The following is an 18610-nucleotide window of genomic DNA, read 5'->3' on the forward strand; positions in this document are numbered from 1 at the left end:
AAGTTTAAAACAAGGATATGGATAGGTCTGCTTCTAGTATTAAAGTGCCTGTTTGTTTTACATTATTCTACACGGAAAACAACTATAAACATTGGACAAGATACAAGAGATGTCTGTTTGAGAGTCTTAAGGCGGTCGAGATTTAAGGGTGCAGAAGCTGGAGAGAAGATAAATGAATCGAGGTGATCCAGACCTTCTGTGCAGGTCTTCCACTCAAGGCAATTCCATAAGGTTGATTCATAAGACCCAGGGATGGAGAAGCTGGGAAGCCTAGCAGAAAATAGCTACTAAGAAGCAGAAACTGAGCAGTGGTTTTGATAGTCGCATGGAACTGGGGAAGTAAAACCGGAGTTCAGGGCTGCAGGGAGAGCTTGGGTTATTTGTAGAGGCTTCAGAGAAGGGACGCCGCCCAATAGTTGGAGTGACTTATCCCCTCAAGGCATTTAAATTAGCAAATAGCAGTGTAGAGAGAAACTGAACCCAAAACTACAGAGCCAGAAGATTATGGAAGTAAACAGTCTTTCAGCCTCACAAACAGAAATGAGCACTGAGGGCTTGTTAAGGAGGAACCACCCTCATAAACAGTGAGTTTCTGAATGACAGCCCTTTAAGAACTATGCCCAAGGAACAGAGGAATCAGAAATAGATGGGGCCTTTAAAGACTTTTGAAGAAACCAACCTCGAAAGAGCGCAATCCTAACTGGATTCAGGTGACTGCCCGCATTCTGACTGCTTGCCAGAAGCCGAAGACTCATCTAAAGCCTTTATAATTTTTTTTACGCAGTGTCTAGTATCTAATCAAAAATTAACAAGCATAACAAGAGGCAGAACAGAGAAACAGGTAATAGAAACAGACCCACCGTGATCCGGAAACTGTAGTCATCAGACATAGACTTTACAATAGCTAGAACTAACACGTTTAAGATGGCAGATGCAGTGCTGCTCAGAGAACTGGCATTTGGATGGATCTTTGAAGACGACTTGGGATTTCAATCAACCAGGTACTTTCTTCTGAAAGGACGCGGGGTTCAGATGCAGCTCATTCTAGCCAAGGGTGGGTCCCAGGGATGGAGAGCAAAGCAAGGAACGGTCAAATTCAGAGGCATTTTATCCTGGGCTGGACCAAATGTGTTTCTGTAGGGGGAGGGAAACAACTCACTTCTGCTTATCTATTCTAGGATTTCTTCAGTAAGTCTGACCCATTTCTGGAAATTTTTCGAATGAACGATGACGCAACTCAGCAGCTTGTGCACCGAACCGAGGTGAGAAGAGCCGCCTCCCGCTGTGCCGTCTCATCTCCTTAAGATGCTGCATGGACCTGTTCTGAGAAACCGCTTCCCTTCCTTAGTGTCTGTAGCTATCCCCCAAGGCCTGGAGTCTTCCCAGTCCTCAAGAGGGCTCTTTATTCTCAATGTGGGTGTTATAAGAGGAGACCTTTTCTCACCCAGATTTTCCACTACTGACCTTTAATGCAGAAAGCCAGCAGCTTAATAATAAAAATATGAATATTAGCTAACACTTAATGAACGTGACTAGGTGCCAAGCACTGTACTGAGTGATTTCATCTGCATCATTTTATAAACTTCTCACAACCATGCCTTGACATGATCATTACCCCATTTTCCAGTTGAAGAAACGGAACTTTGAGGAGGTCAAGTCACCTTTCCAGTTCTCACGGTGAGCAAGGGGTTGAGCTGACGTTTGAATTGACTTTGACCCTGAGCTTTGCTGTTACTTGCGAAGCCAGTCTGCCTCCCCGGGGAACGTCCATACATGGGACTTGGCATCAGGTCTGTCCCATGAACGGCTGCCCCGCGTCAGCAGACAGTGGTCTGGCTGCCTCCCCGCTCTTGCTTCCACCTTCTCTCCACCTGACTCCGAACCTGATCCTTCGCTCTCCCACCCCCACTACCCACCACCACACACCCACTTAACGGCCAACCCTAGGCTCCACATTTTATTTACGTACAAGCCAGTTCAAGAGAGGCTGTGTGGGGGCGAGAGGTGCACTGATCAGGAGGCGTGGTGAGCTGAGAGGAAAATGTTGTGCTTCCAGTGTGAGGTAAAGGAAGAAGGGACCCTCAGGACTATCACAGGATGAGAGTGGGGCGCCGTGTCCCCAGACCCCACCCTGGAAATCCAGTTCCTTTTTCCTGAAGTAGCAGAGTTGCAGGTAGCATTAGGGGAACTTTTCATGCCATATTTAAGGTGCACAAGAACTGAATAGTCTTAGGCGGGCTAGTTGGTGGATGTCATCTGGTATATGGTTAGCATTTAATAAAGTGTGTTTAATGAAAGAATGAATACATGAATAGAGCTGAATATAGATAGTATGTCCACTCCCTGTGATAGCACAATGTAAGTCTTTGGACAGTCACAGACTCTTCCCTGGGGAATAGTTTCAAATGCAATTGGGACGGTTTCCCAGAGTGGCACCCCACTGCCACCACTAAGTAGAACTTTTTCCCACATAAAGATTCCTTTGGTGGAACAAAGTTCTTTCAGGAGAAGTAACTAATTGTCGGGGAGAATCAGAAGTGGTACCCATTCATGCCTTTGCTACAGCCAGTGCACAGGGACTTGAACATGCAGGGAGAAAGAGAGGGGTGGCGTACTGTTAGACTTCTTCACTCCTGACGGCATCCCTCTTCTTGGCAAATTCCCCTGCTCCCAGAACTAGCACTTCCCCATTCCCCATTGCAAGGGGCTCCTGGAAATCTCACCAGAAATGTGACCGTAAACTTTTCCAATGAGTCAATCAACATAACATTGATTTTTTACTCTTTCTTACTCAATAGATACAAAATAAATACCGGGCAATACTGTTCTCTCTGGGTAAGCACACATGTGTGCATACACACACACACACACACACACACACACACACACACACAGATTTTAATTTCAGAGGAAATTTCTAGTTGACATTTTGATCTGCTATTGAGTTTTACAAAACTGTTGCAATGAAACATCTTCACTCCTTAGTATTTCTGTGTAAAGGTGAGAAATTTAAATTAACCAAAACAATTTTATCTAACTTTTCTTCTGTCACTTTGATCATTCAAGGAATGAGAGCAAACAGCAAAATCACGCAGGAACATTATTTTTCTACTTTTTAATGCATTAAAGGAAATTTAATAATGAGCCTGCAGTATAATCAATAATTCGTCATTATATTAAGGAATTCAGAAGAGGAAATCACTTATAAAATAATTATGTCATGTGGATAGAGAATTAACTTTTTTTACAATGCTAAGACTTCTGCTAGCTAAAAACTTCACAGGAAGAAAAATCAATATGACAGAATTGCATTTAACTGCATTTGTACGTCCCCTAGAGCAGTGGTTCTCAAATACCGTGCATCAGAATCACCTCGTGGCCCACCTCAAGAGTTTCTGTCAGCAGGTCTGATGGAATCTAGAAATTTGCATTTTTAACAAGTTCCTGCTGGTCCAAGAGCCACACTTTGGGAGGTCCTGCCCTAGAGTACACAGTACAGTCTTAGGCACAGAGCAAATACTCATACATTCTAAACCAAATGAATTATTTGTCTCATTTGATGGCGGAATAAGACTTGACTCGAATAGACTCTCAGGCAGGATTGAGCTAAGTTCACGATTAGTAAGCTGCTTTTGAAAGGGTTTCACTATATTACAGTCTTAGTGTCTGATCCTGAAGTTCTGAAGATCTGCCCTCTTTTGCCTTCCGAGCACACCTAGTGTAAGTGCAATGCTGGGATTTTTCTTCTAGAAACTTTTCTTCTGACTTGCAGTCTGATCTAATCAAGGTCACTGGTCAGCAACTACCACTCAGTTCTTCAGCAGCAGAGTTGTCCTGACTCATCCCCACACCCACCAATGTATGCTGACCTCCGTAGGAGAGAATTGATGCCACAGGACTGACAGTCCTACAGAGCTGGGGACCCTTTATCAGATGCAGAGGCAGCCCATCTCCTGAATCCCAGCCTCTTTTGATACGGAAGGGGTCACCTCCAGCACACACATACTGGATGACATTATTGTCCTTATTCATGAAACCACAGCCAGGCCAGTGGCCGCAGGAGTTCTGCCCATACTATCCACTTAGTGGGCACCCTTGAAAGGTTTATACTCCAAGTTTTCACAAAGGCACCCGTTCCAGACAGTTGTCCTTTTCATAAGCACCACAGTGCTTCTCAAGCAGTTTTTATGTTGAAATGTGAAAATGTCCAGCATTTCCTCTCCTACCCACCACACCTCTCTTTTTTCCTCAGGTTGTGATGAATAACTTGAGCCCAGCCTGGAAATCATTCAAAGTGTCAGTAAATTCTCTATGCAGTGGAGATCCGGACCGCCGGCTGAAGGTCAGAAATCTATGTCTGAAAAATACAATTTTACATATTTAACCCTCCTCTTTCTCCTCAAGTGAATGTTGGCAAACCCAAAATTTTCTGTAGCATTTACCTAAATCTCTTAGCATCTCAATGGAAGAAACAAGGGCTCTCCCTTCTGCTGGAGCCACTGGGGCTCTGGAGAAAATGAGATAAATTCCAATCGTGTTACGTTAAAAGGCAGATCCCATGGCCTCTCAGAGAGAAACTGTGGCAGTAAGTTCAGGGTATAATTGGGAGTTATCTACTGCTGTATGACAGACTACTCCAAAATTTGATACTTAAAACAACAGCCATTTATTTAGCTTATGATTCTGCATACTGGCAAGCTGAGTTCATCTAGGAGGCTCTTTTCTTGGTCTTGCATGGACTTCCTCCTGCCCTTGCAGCCAGCTGTACCTGAGCAGGGTGCCTTTGCTCCTGGGGTGTGTCTGGCTGTCATGTGGGATGACCGACGTGGTGGGGCCGTGTGTCTCTCATCATGCAGTGGGCTAGCTGGGACGCATACACTCAGCAACTGCAGGGTCCAAAAGAGTCAGGACAGAAGATGCACGTGTCCCGAGGCCCAGTCACGTGGCCATCCCAGATTCAGGGATGAGGAAATAGGACAAGGACTTTATCTCTTATTGGAAGGAGCTGCAGAGTGTGGTGGCCACTTTTTTCAATCTACCACACGTGCTTTTTAGTATCATGGGAATGTAGAAGCTGGAAGAAAAGATGCGTTATGAGAGTCAGGATGACCAAAGGAGAACAGTAGCCTAAGTGCCAGGAGCAGACTCCCAGAGGCGTTCCTTGTGGTCCCTGGTCTAGCCCTCTCTCTACCTTGGAAGTCCAGAAGCTCCATGTTGGCATTGTCCCAGAGGTGATTCTACCAACTCAGGATGACTGAGAAGATTCAATAGAGGCCAGAGCTATAAACCAAAAGGCCAACTGGTTCATGTCCGGTGAGAAACGTGACCCTCAAGCAGACTCAACATTCATATCAGCTTTCCCAGGGCATTTTCTCCATGTAGGCAAACCTTGGAGAAGACATTGTCAGAAGGTCCAGCCTGAAAGCAGAGCCAGGGAAGCTGGATAATGGGGATGGTTGATGGCTTCAGACTTTAAGAGCATGGGGCACCTGCCGCTGAGGTGGGATTATAAGTCCATTAGGTAGACAACATTCATGTCGGGGGCACCAACTCCCCTGGAAAGTGTCAGATGGGCACTGCCAATGTTTGTAACTTTACACTTTCCTCACTCTTTTCGCCCTGTAAACCTTCTTCTAATGGATATAATTATTGCAATTTGTCAAACTCATCATCAGATTAGAATCCTGTTGGTTAGTCCCAAACTCTTAATGTGACTTTACATCTTTGCTTAAAACCATTCTGTTTGGACTCTGTGCTATGCATGGACACGCTCACTTCTGTGGGCTGGAGGAGCAGCTTGGAGTAGTCCCCAGTGTCTCCTGTGGGAGCCTCCACCTGCACTGGAACTGACTTTCATGCCAAAATCAGGACCCCTGGCTGCTTGGGCCTCGTGTGTAAGCTCATATGCAGAGTGGCCCCGACCTACAGCTTTGGGCCTAGGGTGGGGGTTGTAACCTATACTCTGAGCCGCCCAGCCCACTCCCAGGGAGGTAAAGGGACCCTTTGGGCAGAAATAACATAATGCCTACATTACCTATAGGTCAACTTGGTCATGAGGAGTTCTTCATTAGATAAAAGGGGAGGGTTATCTGTAATTGAATAAATAAAAATGCAGAAAAGGAGCATTTTGTAGCCTTTTGAGTGTTTTGCTGTTTGTAGAGGGCAAGTGGGAATAAAGGAGAGAGAGAGAGAGGAAGGGAGGGAGGGAGGGAGGGAGGGAAAGGGGACAGACAGAGGAAATGAGGGTCAGGACTTCTTAACAGCTGCACCCTGACATTTGGATTCTGTTGTGGGGGCCTGCGCTGTGCATTGTAGGATGTTTAGCAGGGTCCCAGGCTACTAAACACCAGTCGTAGTACTTCACCCCCATCAGTCTTACAGCCAAAAGTGTATTCAGACATTACTGACTGTTACCTGGAAGGTAAAACCATTTAGACCAAGGCCTCAGAATCACCTAGAAGACTTGTTAACACACAGAGAGGTTCTGATTAGGTAGGTCTGGAGCGAGCCTGAGAACTTGCATTCTACAAGTTCCTGGGTGATGCAAATACTGCTAGTCCCAGCCTACACTGAGGCCCCCGGATAGGCGTTTGCTCCTTCATTACAGCCCTTCCGCGGCTCAGCGCCGCTCTCCCCCCGCCCCCCCAACTTTGCACCACCCAGCCTCCCCTCCACCACCTTTGCTCTGCCCAGCACTCATCCCTTCCCCTGTCCTCTCCCGGCTTTGTACGCCCTCTCCCTACCTTGGGCGCCTTCCTGGTTCTGCTTCTCCTGGATCCCTGCCCTCTGGATCACCCTCGGGTCTCTTCAATACCCCTCCGCTTCCAGAAGCCTTCTGTGGGTGCCCCCTAGCCCCCTGCACCCACCTCATGGAGATGCTTCTCCACTCGTTTGGAACATTCTCGTTTCCATCTCTCTTTCCCCAGCGGGTGACTCGTCCTTCCGGGTTTGCTCCTTGAGGGTGAGAACCCTGTTTTCTTCCCTGTGTATCCAGGCATCCAGCCCAGCACTCGGCACAGAGTAGATACTCAGTAACTGTTTCTGGAGTGAGTGAGTGAGGAGCAGGGAGGTGCTATGAGGTGCTCACAGGGTGGGGGACGCCCACACAGGTGTGCTGAGCTCGCTAGGTGACAAACCCGACATCCTCACTCACCTGTTCGCAGTAACCAAATGCAGCTTTTCTGAGAGGCACAAGAGACTTCCTGTATCACCTTTTATTTGTATTGATTATTTCATCACAAAGGCCCCGCTGAAATTCTCATAATGTTGCTCCCATTCAGCTTTCTCTGCAATAAAATGGTACCATATTGACAGGCGGCATCTCCTCACCACCAAGAAAAAAGAAAACGTGAACTTTTAAATTAAAAAATTGTAAAAGCCCTCTGTCCATTTAGATTCTCAGTCTTAGCAAAACTCTAACAATGAGGTCTTTGTCCCAAATGAGACGATATCTTTGTCTCACTTATTCAGGGTCCATACTAACAGGAAGTTCAAATAAAACCAGGTTTTTCTTTCGGTTTTATTTTTTCCTATTTCTCCTTTGTGGGAAAATTTTTTTAAAAAAATTCAAATAAGTGTTTTTCAGAAATTAATGTTTTAATTTACTGATTATGAAAATGTTTAAACATCCATAAAAGTAGTAGGTTATGATAACCTACTCCCCTCTCCATACCCATCACACAGCTTCAACCATTACTCACGGTGGCCAAGTTTATTTCATCCACACTCCCAACACCCATTTCCCCTCACCCCCCACCACCAGCACCGCCACTGCTGGGTCATTTGGAAGCAAATCCCAGATCAGGGCTCACTCATCCTTTAGGCAAAGCAAGCACAGGACCCATGATACTTTCAAGAGCCTCCAAGAATGTTTTAATTTCTTTTGAAGTCAGAAGGAAAAACAAGCTTGTAAGATTGAATAAAATGTTTCCATTTTTTCTCGCATCAGAAAATAATAACATTTTTAAGATTCCCCAAATCTATTCTGGTGGGAGGGGGCCCATGAAGGCAAAATGGCCTGGGGGCCAATGAAAGTCCCTATGGGGTCCTCTCCCAAACGTCTTGCCATTTCATGGTGTATCCTCAGTATGTGTCTCTACAAGACAAGCAATCTTTCTATAAACATAACCACAAACCTACTTGCATACCTAGAATATTAAGCTTCCTTCATACCAGCAAATATTCTGCCTCTATTCATATCTAACCCTCTAATGTATTGAATAGTTTTATTTTTTTCAAGTTGGAATCTAAACAAGGTGCAAGCATTGCATTTGACCAAAATGTCTCCGAAGTCTCTTTCAATCTGTTAGTTCTCTCTCCCTTTTCTTTTTCCTCGTAATTTACTTACTGAAGAAACCAGGCTGGTGTGTCCTGTAGCGTTAGCCCCTGCTCTGTGTACCCTGTAAACAGCTAGTTGGGACTTGATCAGATTCGGGGGCTGCTTTGTAGCAAGACTGTTTTACAAGGGATGGTGCTCTTTTATGGCCTCAACAGTCATTGAGGAGCATTGCCTAGATTCATTATTTCATTAGAACATCCAGAAGGGTAATTTTCCAATTCTAATATTCCTTCTTTATCTATTATTTAGAGTTCTTCTGTAAAGAAGAGATCCCTCCAACAACTGTTTAGTTCCCTGAGGTGTGATTTGTACAAGAAAGACAGGAAAATGCTGTATTCTTTCTTTTTTTAAAACAATTTTCAGAATAACAAGTTACTTCTCTAGCATCCTCCATAGGTGACTAATGGGTCCCCTCAGTATTATTAAGAATTCATGGATTTTTTTTAATATACTCCAGTGTTTCAGTCTATTTCAGTTATTATTCCTTTGACTCTTGTGTCGTCCCATGTTTAACCAGTTAAAATCCCTTCAGGTTGGCTCCTGAGTTCTTTTGATGCAAATTCAATAATTTCCCTGCTTTCTGGTATGAATTTTTTGAATTCATGAATTTTGAAAGTTTGAAATTCTTTTTTTCCGTAAGATATGTATCTCTCTACGGCCGCTAAGTCACACTTTACCGTCTAGAGACAGTTCCTCTCCGCAGTGGAAGCTCTAACCCTTGAAACCGCTGGGTTCCTTTGTTTCATTTTGCTTTCAACTTTTAGAATTTATTTGTTCAAGCTTAATTTTGTTTTATAATTATATAAAATGTTTACATGATTCTAAAGTCAGAGCTACAAAACAAAGAATATTCAGAAAAGTTTAGCTCCCATTCCTCTTTCTTCTGGTTTTTACTCTCTTCCCTTATAGGTAATTGTTTTGTAGCACCTTTTAATACCTGACAGAACCAGCCTCTCTCACTTCTGTATTCTTTGCCTTTTTAAGGGTCTCCTTGGATATTTTGCTTGTTGTTCTTTCCATTCAGCTCTATAAGCAACTAGTACCAGAGGGGGGGGAAAAAAAGTGATGGTATTGTTATTGAGATTGCAAAAGAAATCCCTTCTAAGGCTGTCTTCCCAGCCCAGAACTGGGCCCTCTTTCAATTCATTCAAGTCTCCTTTTGTGTTTGCAGGAGCACGTAGTGTTCCTCTTAGAGGCCTGGAATGTTTGTTTTTAAGTTTATGCCTAGTTTCTTTGTTTATGTCTTTGTTTCTCTTCCATTACACCTTCTAACTAACTATTGTTTGTATACATAACAGCTATTGAATTGTTTTCTTAAATTACTATTTTATTTTGTTGTTTGTAGTCGTTTTCTGCTAATTTTTTGGAGTTTTTAGAATACAGATCATCTGGAAATAGAGACAGTCTTGCCCCTGCTTACTTAACTAGTGGCTCTCCTTATTTCTTCCCTTCATCTGTGTGGATCAGTGCTCCCAACAGTGTTAAATCATAGCAGAGATGGAAAGCATCCTCTAGTCTTCTCCATCACTATGGTGGAAAGTCCTGTGCTGTTTCCCCATTAATTCTCACAGAAGTTAATTTTTTTAAGAAATTATGAAAGTGTCAGAGGCTTAGAGTTTTCTCAGCCACATCTGCTGAGCCTTAAATACCTATTGTAGGATTCAGAGAGGATGCTTTCTTGGTAACTCAAGAGACAGTCATGCAACAAGCTGAGATGTCTTCTGAACTATGTAAGAGACATTGCACTACTTCCTGAGCAGATTTAGAGTTACATTTAATATTAACTATTTAATGAAATATATGTATTTAATATTTAATACTAGCTGTTTAATGACATTTAATATTTAAACTAGCTACTTAATGAAATACACTTAATATTTAACATTAGCTATTGAATGAAATTATCCATGATTTCTAGGGTGTATTAGATTCCTTATCAAAATCACAAATTCATTTACTTCTAACCAAACTATGAGGTAGATTCCATTGTGTTCATTTTACAGATGAAGAAACTGAGGCTCAAAACCCCATGCAGTCAAATTCCAGATTTCATGCTTTTTGTTGAATCGTGCTGCCTCTATTTTGTTGTATTTCTTAGAAAATAAATCATCCTGGTAAAGCATATCCCATTACTCTCACTCAACCAAAAATCTTATCATCATTCAAATATTTAACAGAAAGAAGACTTATCTCTGTGTAACATATTTCATAAAGTCTGAGAAACTATTCACCATGCCACTAAAGGGAAAAAAACACTCTCAATGAAACTATAACAGTACTTTCCTATCACTTTGTGGTTGTTAAGAAAATAAATATTTGCCTCTTTGATTCTATGAAATATGATATTAATCATTTCCTTTGACTTTATCAACACATTACTAATACCCAGTACATATTTGTTAGGAGACAGTGCTGGTATTCAGAATAGATTCTCCCAGATGGGGGTCTTAGAGAGGAAGAAAGGGAGAAGGGACCACCAGCAAGTATTATTAGCACCCTAATTGTGCCTAGTACTGGCGGAAAGTCCATGCCAGAACAATCCAGACAAATACTGTGTAAGCACCCTGAGGCCATTTCCTTTCCCCTTCTCTGGTGCTCAAACTGCACAGGTAACTTGGAGACTTTCCCCTAGAGTTTATCGGGCATCCTCTGAGGATGACTGATAGAAGCCAGTTGCCCTGAAGGGGGATCTAGGGTGATGAGGACCAGTTAGTTCTGTATCAACTTGCCCCCAGGCCTTATTCAGGAGAGAGGCCCAGGTTATTAACTGAGGTCCTGGTGGGGTGGACACAGCAAGACAGAACCAGGAGAAAGAAGTAGAAGAAAAGAAGGAGAAGCAGGTCCCCAAAGTCAAAGCAGAGGCGATGAAACACAGGAGGCCATGCGGGTTGAGAGGAGGCCCAGACACAAGTCTAAAGCGACCATAAATGGGGACTTCCCTGGTGGCGCAGTGGTTAGGAATCCACCTGCCAGTGCAGGGGACATGGGTTTGTTCCCTGGCTGGGGAAGATCCCCCATGCCACGGAGCAGCTAAACCCATGCACCACAACTACTAAGCCTGCGCTCTAGAGCCCATGAGCCACAGCTACTGAGCCCACGTGCCACAACTACTGAAGCCCATGCGCTCTAGGGCCTGGGTGCCACAACTACTGAGCCTGCATGCTGCAACTACTGAAGCCTGCATGCCCTAGAGCCCGTGCTCCACAACAAGAGAAGCCACTCCAATGAGAAGTCCGTGCATCGCAACAGAGAGTAGCCCCTGCTCACCACAAGTAGAGAAAGCCCACGCAGCAACAAAGATCCAAACACAGCCAAATAATAATAATAATAATAAAAAATAATAAATTACAGCAAAATATATGTTAAAAAAATTACCATTAAGAAAAATAAAATAAAGCCACCGTAAATGGCACTTTTACCCACCATCCATCTTGCTCAACTCTTCGTGCCCCTCCTTCCTCTGCAGCCACGCCTGAGTGATTTGAGACAGCATGTTCACAAGCTCCCTCCTGACACCCCAAAGTTGGATTCCTGGCCAGTCAGAAAAGTACAGGCCATTTGCCAAGCCCACATGGAGAAACACTGTCTTCCTACTGATTCTCCAAACCTGGCTGGCTTCCCGGCGCCTCTCTTAGGTAGCTGAGTGTTTTTCCTGCCACCTCACTGCAAAGCTAAGGTGTGTATACACTTGCTCTTCCTCCCGTACGAGATGCTAGCACCTGTCCTGGGCTTCTGTCCAGCTTCCTGTCCTCTCTTCTCAGGTGCAACCAGGCCATCTTCTCCACAAGCCCGCTGTCCTGGCTTTGGACTCTCTGAGCCAGACTGGCACGCAGCTGCCGAGCGGATTGGACTCCTGGAGTGTGTTCTTGGAGTCTTCCCTGGACATTCCCCCTTTATTCCCAACCCCACGTGACTCCTAACCCCTGGACCCCTAAGTGCCTTTATTTGGCCTCTGATCCTTTGGACTCAGTTGCCATACTTGTTTCATCCTGATTTTCTCTTACAAATTTCTGGCTCTTGCTGCTTGGGAAGGAAGAAACCCCACCCCAGTTCCAACCCCAGATCTCAGTCCGCAACAGTGACCCCGATTCAGCCCCATGGTTGCCCCAAATTCACGGGAGGGGCTTCAATCATTAGATAGCCCATGGCTTGCACCAGTATTTCCTGGTTCTTGGTACAAAACACAGGAAGCTGGGATTGAGGGGTTCGTCACTGTGTTCAGTGTCGCTGGGAATCCCTGTAGTAGAGAACCCGACGTTCCCAGGCAGCTGGGAGCAACGTCACTTCCCTCTCTACCTACCTTATAGTGGAGAGCGGAAGATTTGGGGGTGGCTCATGGTCCTGTGAGGCTTTCTCGAGATCTGTTAAAACGTAAGTGCTCTCCTGATGGCCTCCGGACTCGAGGGCTGCTGGTTGTGTGCCTGTCGATGGCTTGCTCAGCCTAGATGCCCTGCAGTTACCAGAGGACTGCAGACCCACCAGGGTGTGTCTGGGTTGGATCAGCCCTGGCACAGGAATTCTCAGTGCCACTTAGTAAACGGCGCCCAAGCCCAGCAGGCTGTCTCTCCTGAGATCTGTGATCAGTGCGGTACTGCAGCAAGGAATAGCGGCAGCCCGCTTAAATAGTGGTAAATCATGCAGGAACAGAGAAGGCTTCTGAACAAGAGAACAGCTGCACATTCTCTTAATTTTAATAATATTTTTCCTTTTCATTAATATTGTCCCCCTTTTTACAGATGAGCAATTCAAAACTCTTTGTTTAAGGAAATTGCTGAATATTACACAGCCTTAGTTTAAACCCTGGTCTCTCATGCTCTATCATTCTTATTCTTAACTATTAAAGGACAGTTGACATGCACCGAGCATTCACCCACCAGCTCCCAGGTGCCATGCTGGACACTCTTAAGTTACCTCATTTAACCCTATAATTATCCTAGGTTAAACAATGCTGTGGTAACAAAGAGCCCACATGCAGTGTATGTTTATTTCTCGCTCACATAACAATCAGAATGAGAGCTTTCTAATCAGAGTCTGCCTCTCCTCCGTGCAGTGATTCAGAACACAAGTTGCTTCTCTCTTGGGGCTCCTTCATACCTTAGGGCCTCACTGTTACTTACATCCACAGGAAGAAGGGTGAAAAATGTGGAGAGTGCTCTCTAGAAGTTTTAGCTGAAAGTAGCACTTGGCTATACTCCAATGACTAGAACTAAGTCATATGGCCACACTGAACTGCAAGAGAGGCTAAGAAATGTGGTCTAGTTGGATTTGGGGTGGTTTTTGGTGACTAGCGAGCTGGCTTTTCCACAGGGAGACATTCTTAATATCCCCATTTTACAAATGAGAAAACTGAGGCTTGGAAAGGGGAAATCACTTGACTAAATTCACAGAACTTGCAAGTGACAAAACCAGAATCACATCTGTCTGAGTCTGTCCAATAAAACTCTCTGTGATGGTGGTATATTCTATATCTGTGATGTTCAAGAGAGTAGCCACTGCCCATGTGTGACCAGAGCAGTCCTCTCTCACCATCTCCTCTCTTTCTCTTCAAGAGGCCTTCCTATTTTCACTCATCCCATGCTGCGAACCCATTCCTTCTTTTCCAATAAACACAATCCTAGGAGAAAATTTCACCCCTTCACGTGTCAAGCCTCCACTGCTCATGGGAGCCCTCCTCTACCCAGTCTTTAATGATTCCAAAGGAGGAGGAATGGGTGTCCTGAAAATGAGGTCAAAAGTAGGTATTTCAATGCAATGATAATTTTTTCATCAGTGAGAATCAAGTCTGATTTCCTTAATATCTAAGAAGAGAGAACATCCAGTCAAAGCAAGCGCTGTGTTTTTTCTCCTCAGGAAACTATGCAATCTGGTCTTATATTAAAAAAAAAAGAACCTTGCGAGTTAGTGCTTAACGGGTTTTACATTTTCAGTGGGGAGGATGGAAAAATTCTGGAGGTGGATGGTGGTGACAGGTGCACAGCAGTGCGAAGGTACTTAATGCCACAGAGCTGTGCACTTAAAATGGTTACAGGTAGATTTTATGTTATGTATCTTTTTCCACAATAAAAAAAAATATGTATGAAAAAAGAATCTTCTTCCTGTTGACGCGACTTTGAACTCACCCCTTGTGGAACACCTGCTTGGCGTTACTGTACTGAGGAGTGTTTGAGTGTGTCTGCACCTGGCACACCTCACCTAGGATGACTCTGGCTCTCCCAGCCACCCGGGATGAGGGTGTGGCAGCTCCTCAGACCCCAGAGACCCCCTCTCCCACTCAGAAGCCTTTGTGGGCCTCAGGAGAGGCCCTTCCCCACACCATAATGAGTGCAAAGCCCACAAGAGTTGGCATGATCTGGCCCCACCTATTTTGTGGGGAAAATTGTCCATGGTCATGCTCTGTCTGATTTAACTCAAAAAAAATTTTTGAGGAAATTACCTTTGGAAAATACTTTGAAATTCTGAACTAAGAGGACCAAATAAACACTAATCAGTGCCCTGGTGAGATCTCTGGTGTAAAGTGAAGAGGGAGCCCTCTTGTCCTCCAAGGTGGACATTTTCCCACTAGAGAGAACATCTGTTTCAATAAATTGTAATTTATTGCTGTGATGAGATGCAACTTCCTCACATTATTTAACCCATCTATGCCCGCATCTGCACCGAAAATTAAGATAGCTAACCGGATCCTGGGAAGGTGCTTGGGAGAACTAGGCAGCTGGACCACGCTGCTGGATGATGACGGGGAAGGAAAGTATGAGGATGCTCTGTGCATCCTTGAGGCATTATTCCACCCAATGGGGCTACCTGCTCCGTCCAAATGATGCTATGTGTAGGCAACACGGACACTCCCTTATGCCAGTTGCTCTGCTTTGCTTGTGTGTTTGTGTTTATTTAGGCCACTTTTCATCGTTCATTGCACCACTTGGTTAACATTGAAGCTCAAAAAGTTGCCTCAAGATCTCAATTTTCATTTTTTCCCTTTTGGAAATGTTTTTAAATGTAGCCTTGTCAATAGGAAGGTTTTCACAAACTAGGTTGACATCCCGAGAGGCCGTTGTATTGAGTCCATTTCTGTAGGGCATTCAGCTACTGTCCCACATTTTAAACATTAGAGAGGAATGTAGGTTTAAAAAAAAAAAAAAAGTATTACAGTCTGCAGCCATCCTGGGCATTTCTTGTGGAAAGTCTTTTCAATAGAATTTTCAAATAAAATATTAAGAGAGTTCTCTCTTAGGACAAAGGACAGCTTTTATAGAGAGTCCCTGAGGCCAAGAGAAATGACCCTTTCTTAGGTACTGGGCAGAACAGTCCCACAGGCCCTCCTCAGGAGCTGCAGGAGGTATCAGGAGGTGTCAGCATCTTTTCATGGCCACGGCACTCATGAAATCCCAGCTGCTACAAGGTGCTCAGACTTCCAAGAAAGGGTTGGGGAAGGCCAAGATTTTGTCTGTGGGGAGCACATGAAACCATTATCAGGGGAGAATGGACTGACTGACATCATAGGAAATAAAGTATTTGTCTCCAGGGAGCATGTGAGGACCTTCCTTCCTGTGACCTTAAGCTCACGACAGAGGAGGCAGATGCCTTTGAGCCATCCCAACAAGGAGAAGAAAGTTAGAATGATCATCACCCTGGCCTCCACCCAATGAATTAGAAACAAGTCAGACACCTCCTCATGTTGCCTAGAGTGGCCGCTCAGCTAGACAGCTCCAGCCCGGGCCCCGTCCACCTGCTATGGTCTCCAGCTTCTTTGCTTAGACAGCCACTCGGACTTGATGGGTCCTGGAAGAGGGGATTCATGTAAGAGTCAGATGCATGCATCAGGAGGCCAATATATGAATTCACAAAAATTTTAGTAAATTAATTTAACAAAAGCTATGATCTTCATGCTCCACACAAGGTACTTCTACCCTGATATGTAAACCTTTATGAAACAGAGCTAGCCATCGGAACATTGCTTGGTGAGCTTGGAAAATCAAGCCCAGGGCACAGGAGGAGCCTTGAGAGATTCTACTGTGGTCAGAAGTTGGACACAAAGACCCTTTGAAGACTCTGATTAAGTTAATAGGATATTTGCCTTTTAAAATGCAGAAAATTCTAGGGCTACATGAACTCATTAAGGCTGATCTCTGGACTCCAGAGCTATGGTGAGTCTTGTCAAAATATAGTTTTCCAAAAGTTAAAAGCATGACTCATCCACTCATCCAACTCTCAAAGATTTTAATCAACTCATTCATGAATGAGGAAACCAATAAGATGATAAACTATTTTCCAAGAGGAGTAGGGTTTAAACAGTCTTTTTCTTTCAACATAACTGAGATTTCTAAACACAAAATTGGTCCGTGTCCTTCATAGCAATCAATCATAAACTTCAGGGTTATCTTTGCTTCTAGACAGAAATCACTGCATCATACATAAGTTTAACATATGTAGCTCCACAGAGTCTGAGCTCTTAATTAATAAACAATAAATAGCAAAATCATGCAGTGGTATATTCTTGTAGGAAAATCAATCATCCTTGGGCCTGTTAAACAAAGCTTCAGTATGCCATTGAAAGGACTTGCAGTCACACTCTTGACTTGTTTCCAGGTTATGGATAATTTTTCTTAAACTCATTGGCCCGCTCATTTACATTTCTAGAATGTGATATATGCCTGAAATTCCTGTCTGTCCTCCTTCACTCCCTCTCCATCTCTGGATGGCTGGCACATTCTTACGTTTCAGATGTCAGCTCTAAACCCAGCCACATGGTTCATGCACACATTCCCGTGAGTACTCGCCATCTCATCACCCCATGAATCTCCTTGATGGCACTTACTATCATCTGTCCTCATCGTCGTGTTTGTTTCTTTATACTTATTGTCTGTCTCTATACTGAAATGCAAGTACCAAGGTCTGAGGGAAAGGAACTGGCCTAATTCACTTCTGTATCCTCAGCTCCTAAAACAGTGCTGGGCATATAGTGGATGCTTGATAAACATCTGCCTAATGGATGGATGCATGCATGGATGGATGGATACGTGGATGCGTGGATGGATGGATATGTGGATGCATGGATGGATGGATACGTGGATGGATGGATGCATGGATCGATGGATGGGTGGATGCATGGATGATGGGTATGTGGATGCATGGATGGATGGATCGATGGATGGGTGGATGCATGGATGATGGATACGTGGATGCATGGATGGATCGATCGATGGATGCATGGATGGATGGATCGATGGATACGTGGATGCATGGATGGATGGATACGTGGATGCATGAATCAATGGATGGCTGGATCGATGGATGGATGGATCAATGGATATGTGGATGCATGGATGGATGGATCGATGGATACGTGGATGCATGGATGGATGGATCGATGGATACATGGATGCATGGATGGATGGATCGATGGATACGTGGATGCGTGGATGGATGGATATGTGGATGCGTGGATCCATGGATGGGTGGGTGGATGGATGGATCGATGAATACGTGGATGCATGGATGCATGGATGGTATATATGCATGCCATAGTCACATTAGTGAGATCTTCTGGAAGATTTTCTGCCAAGGTGTTGCTGTTTGGTCTGCCCTTTTAAAGGGTGCAAGGAAAGCACTCCTCTCATCCACGTGTTCCTACCCTCACCTGTATGGACACTGCTGATGAGCTTGTTATTGCCGTCTTGTCGCTTTTGCCCTGGGGCACTGCCTTTATGTAAGGCAAGTCTAAATGCATCGTAGAAATATTCCTTCCTCATCGTCCATGTCTTGGAGAACACCCCACTACAGCCCATTTACAATCATACCCTCTCCTAATAGTTTTCTCCCTCGAATTTAAGCACATCTTTCCTTCCACCAGCCCTGAGGGTTGCAAGAAGGAAAGAAAGAAAGGGAGGAGGAGTCTGGATGAGGGAGAAACCAACAGGCAAAGACACTCCTTCAGGATGAGGGGCTGGAATGAAAGCCACAAAGAGGATAAACAAGATCTAAGGGGCCTAAATTCCTCTCAGGAAAGGAAAGGGAAGGAAAGCAGCCTTGCAGATTTTCCAAATGTCAGGTCTCTCATTTCACTGGCATATTTCCTGGTCAGGTATTTACTTCCTTCAGAGAGTCTCTGAAACAGCAAGGACCAAGTCTAAAACTAGGAATGATAAATTCTAGCTCACCTGTAAGCTGTGCGATTTTCAATGGGAAAAATCAGGAGATGGAGGGTAGGGCGAGTAAGACAAGCAGGGTTCAATTAAGTCCCAGAATGGGTGAGAAGAGGAAGGACCATCTTCTATA

General features: G+C 44.4%; 1 protein-coding gene across 2 annotated transcripts in view; it reads left to right on the forward strand.

Annotated features, from left to right (window-relative positions):
• CPNE4 (copine 4) overlaps positions 1-18610 on the forward strand; it is a 546940-nt gene that overhangs the window by 422436 nt on the left and 105894 nt on the right. For both annotated transcript variants that reach the window (XM_057739418.1, XM_057739419.1), the window contains 2 exons: positions 1179-1262; positions 4253-4342. In XM_057739418.1, the coding sequence (XP_057595401.1) occupies positions 1179-1262; positions 4253-4342 (174 nt within the window). The remainder of the gene's footprint in view (positions 1-1178; positions 1263-4252; positions 4343-18610) is intronic.

The sequence above is a fragment of the Hippopotamus amphibius genome, chromosome 6, assembly GCF_030028045.1.
Source record: "Hippopotamus amphibius kiboko isolate mHipAmp2 chromosome 6, mHipAmp2.hap2, whole genome shotgun sequence".
Classification (NCBI taxonomy): Eukaryota; Metazoa; Chordata; class Mammalia; order Artiodactyla; family Hippopotamidae; genus Hippopotamus; species Hippopotamus amphibius.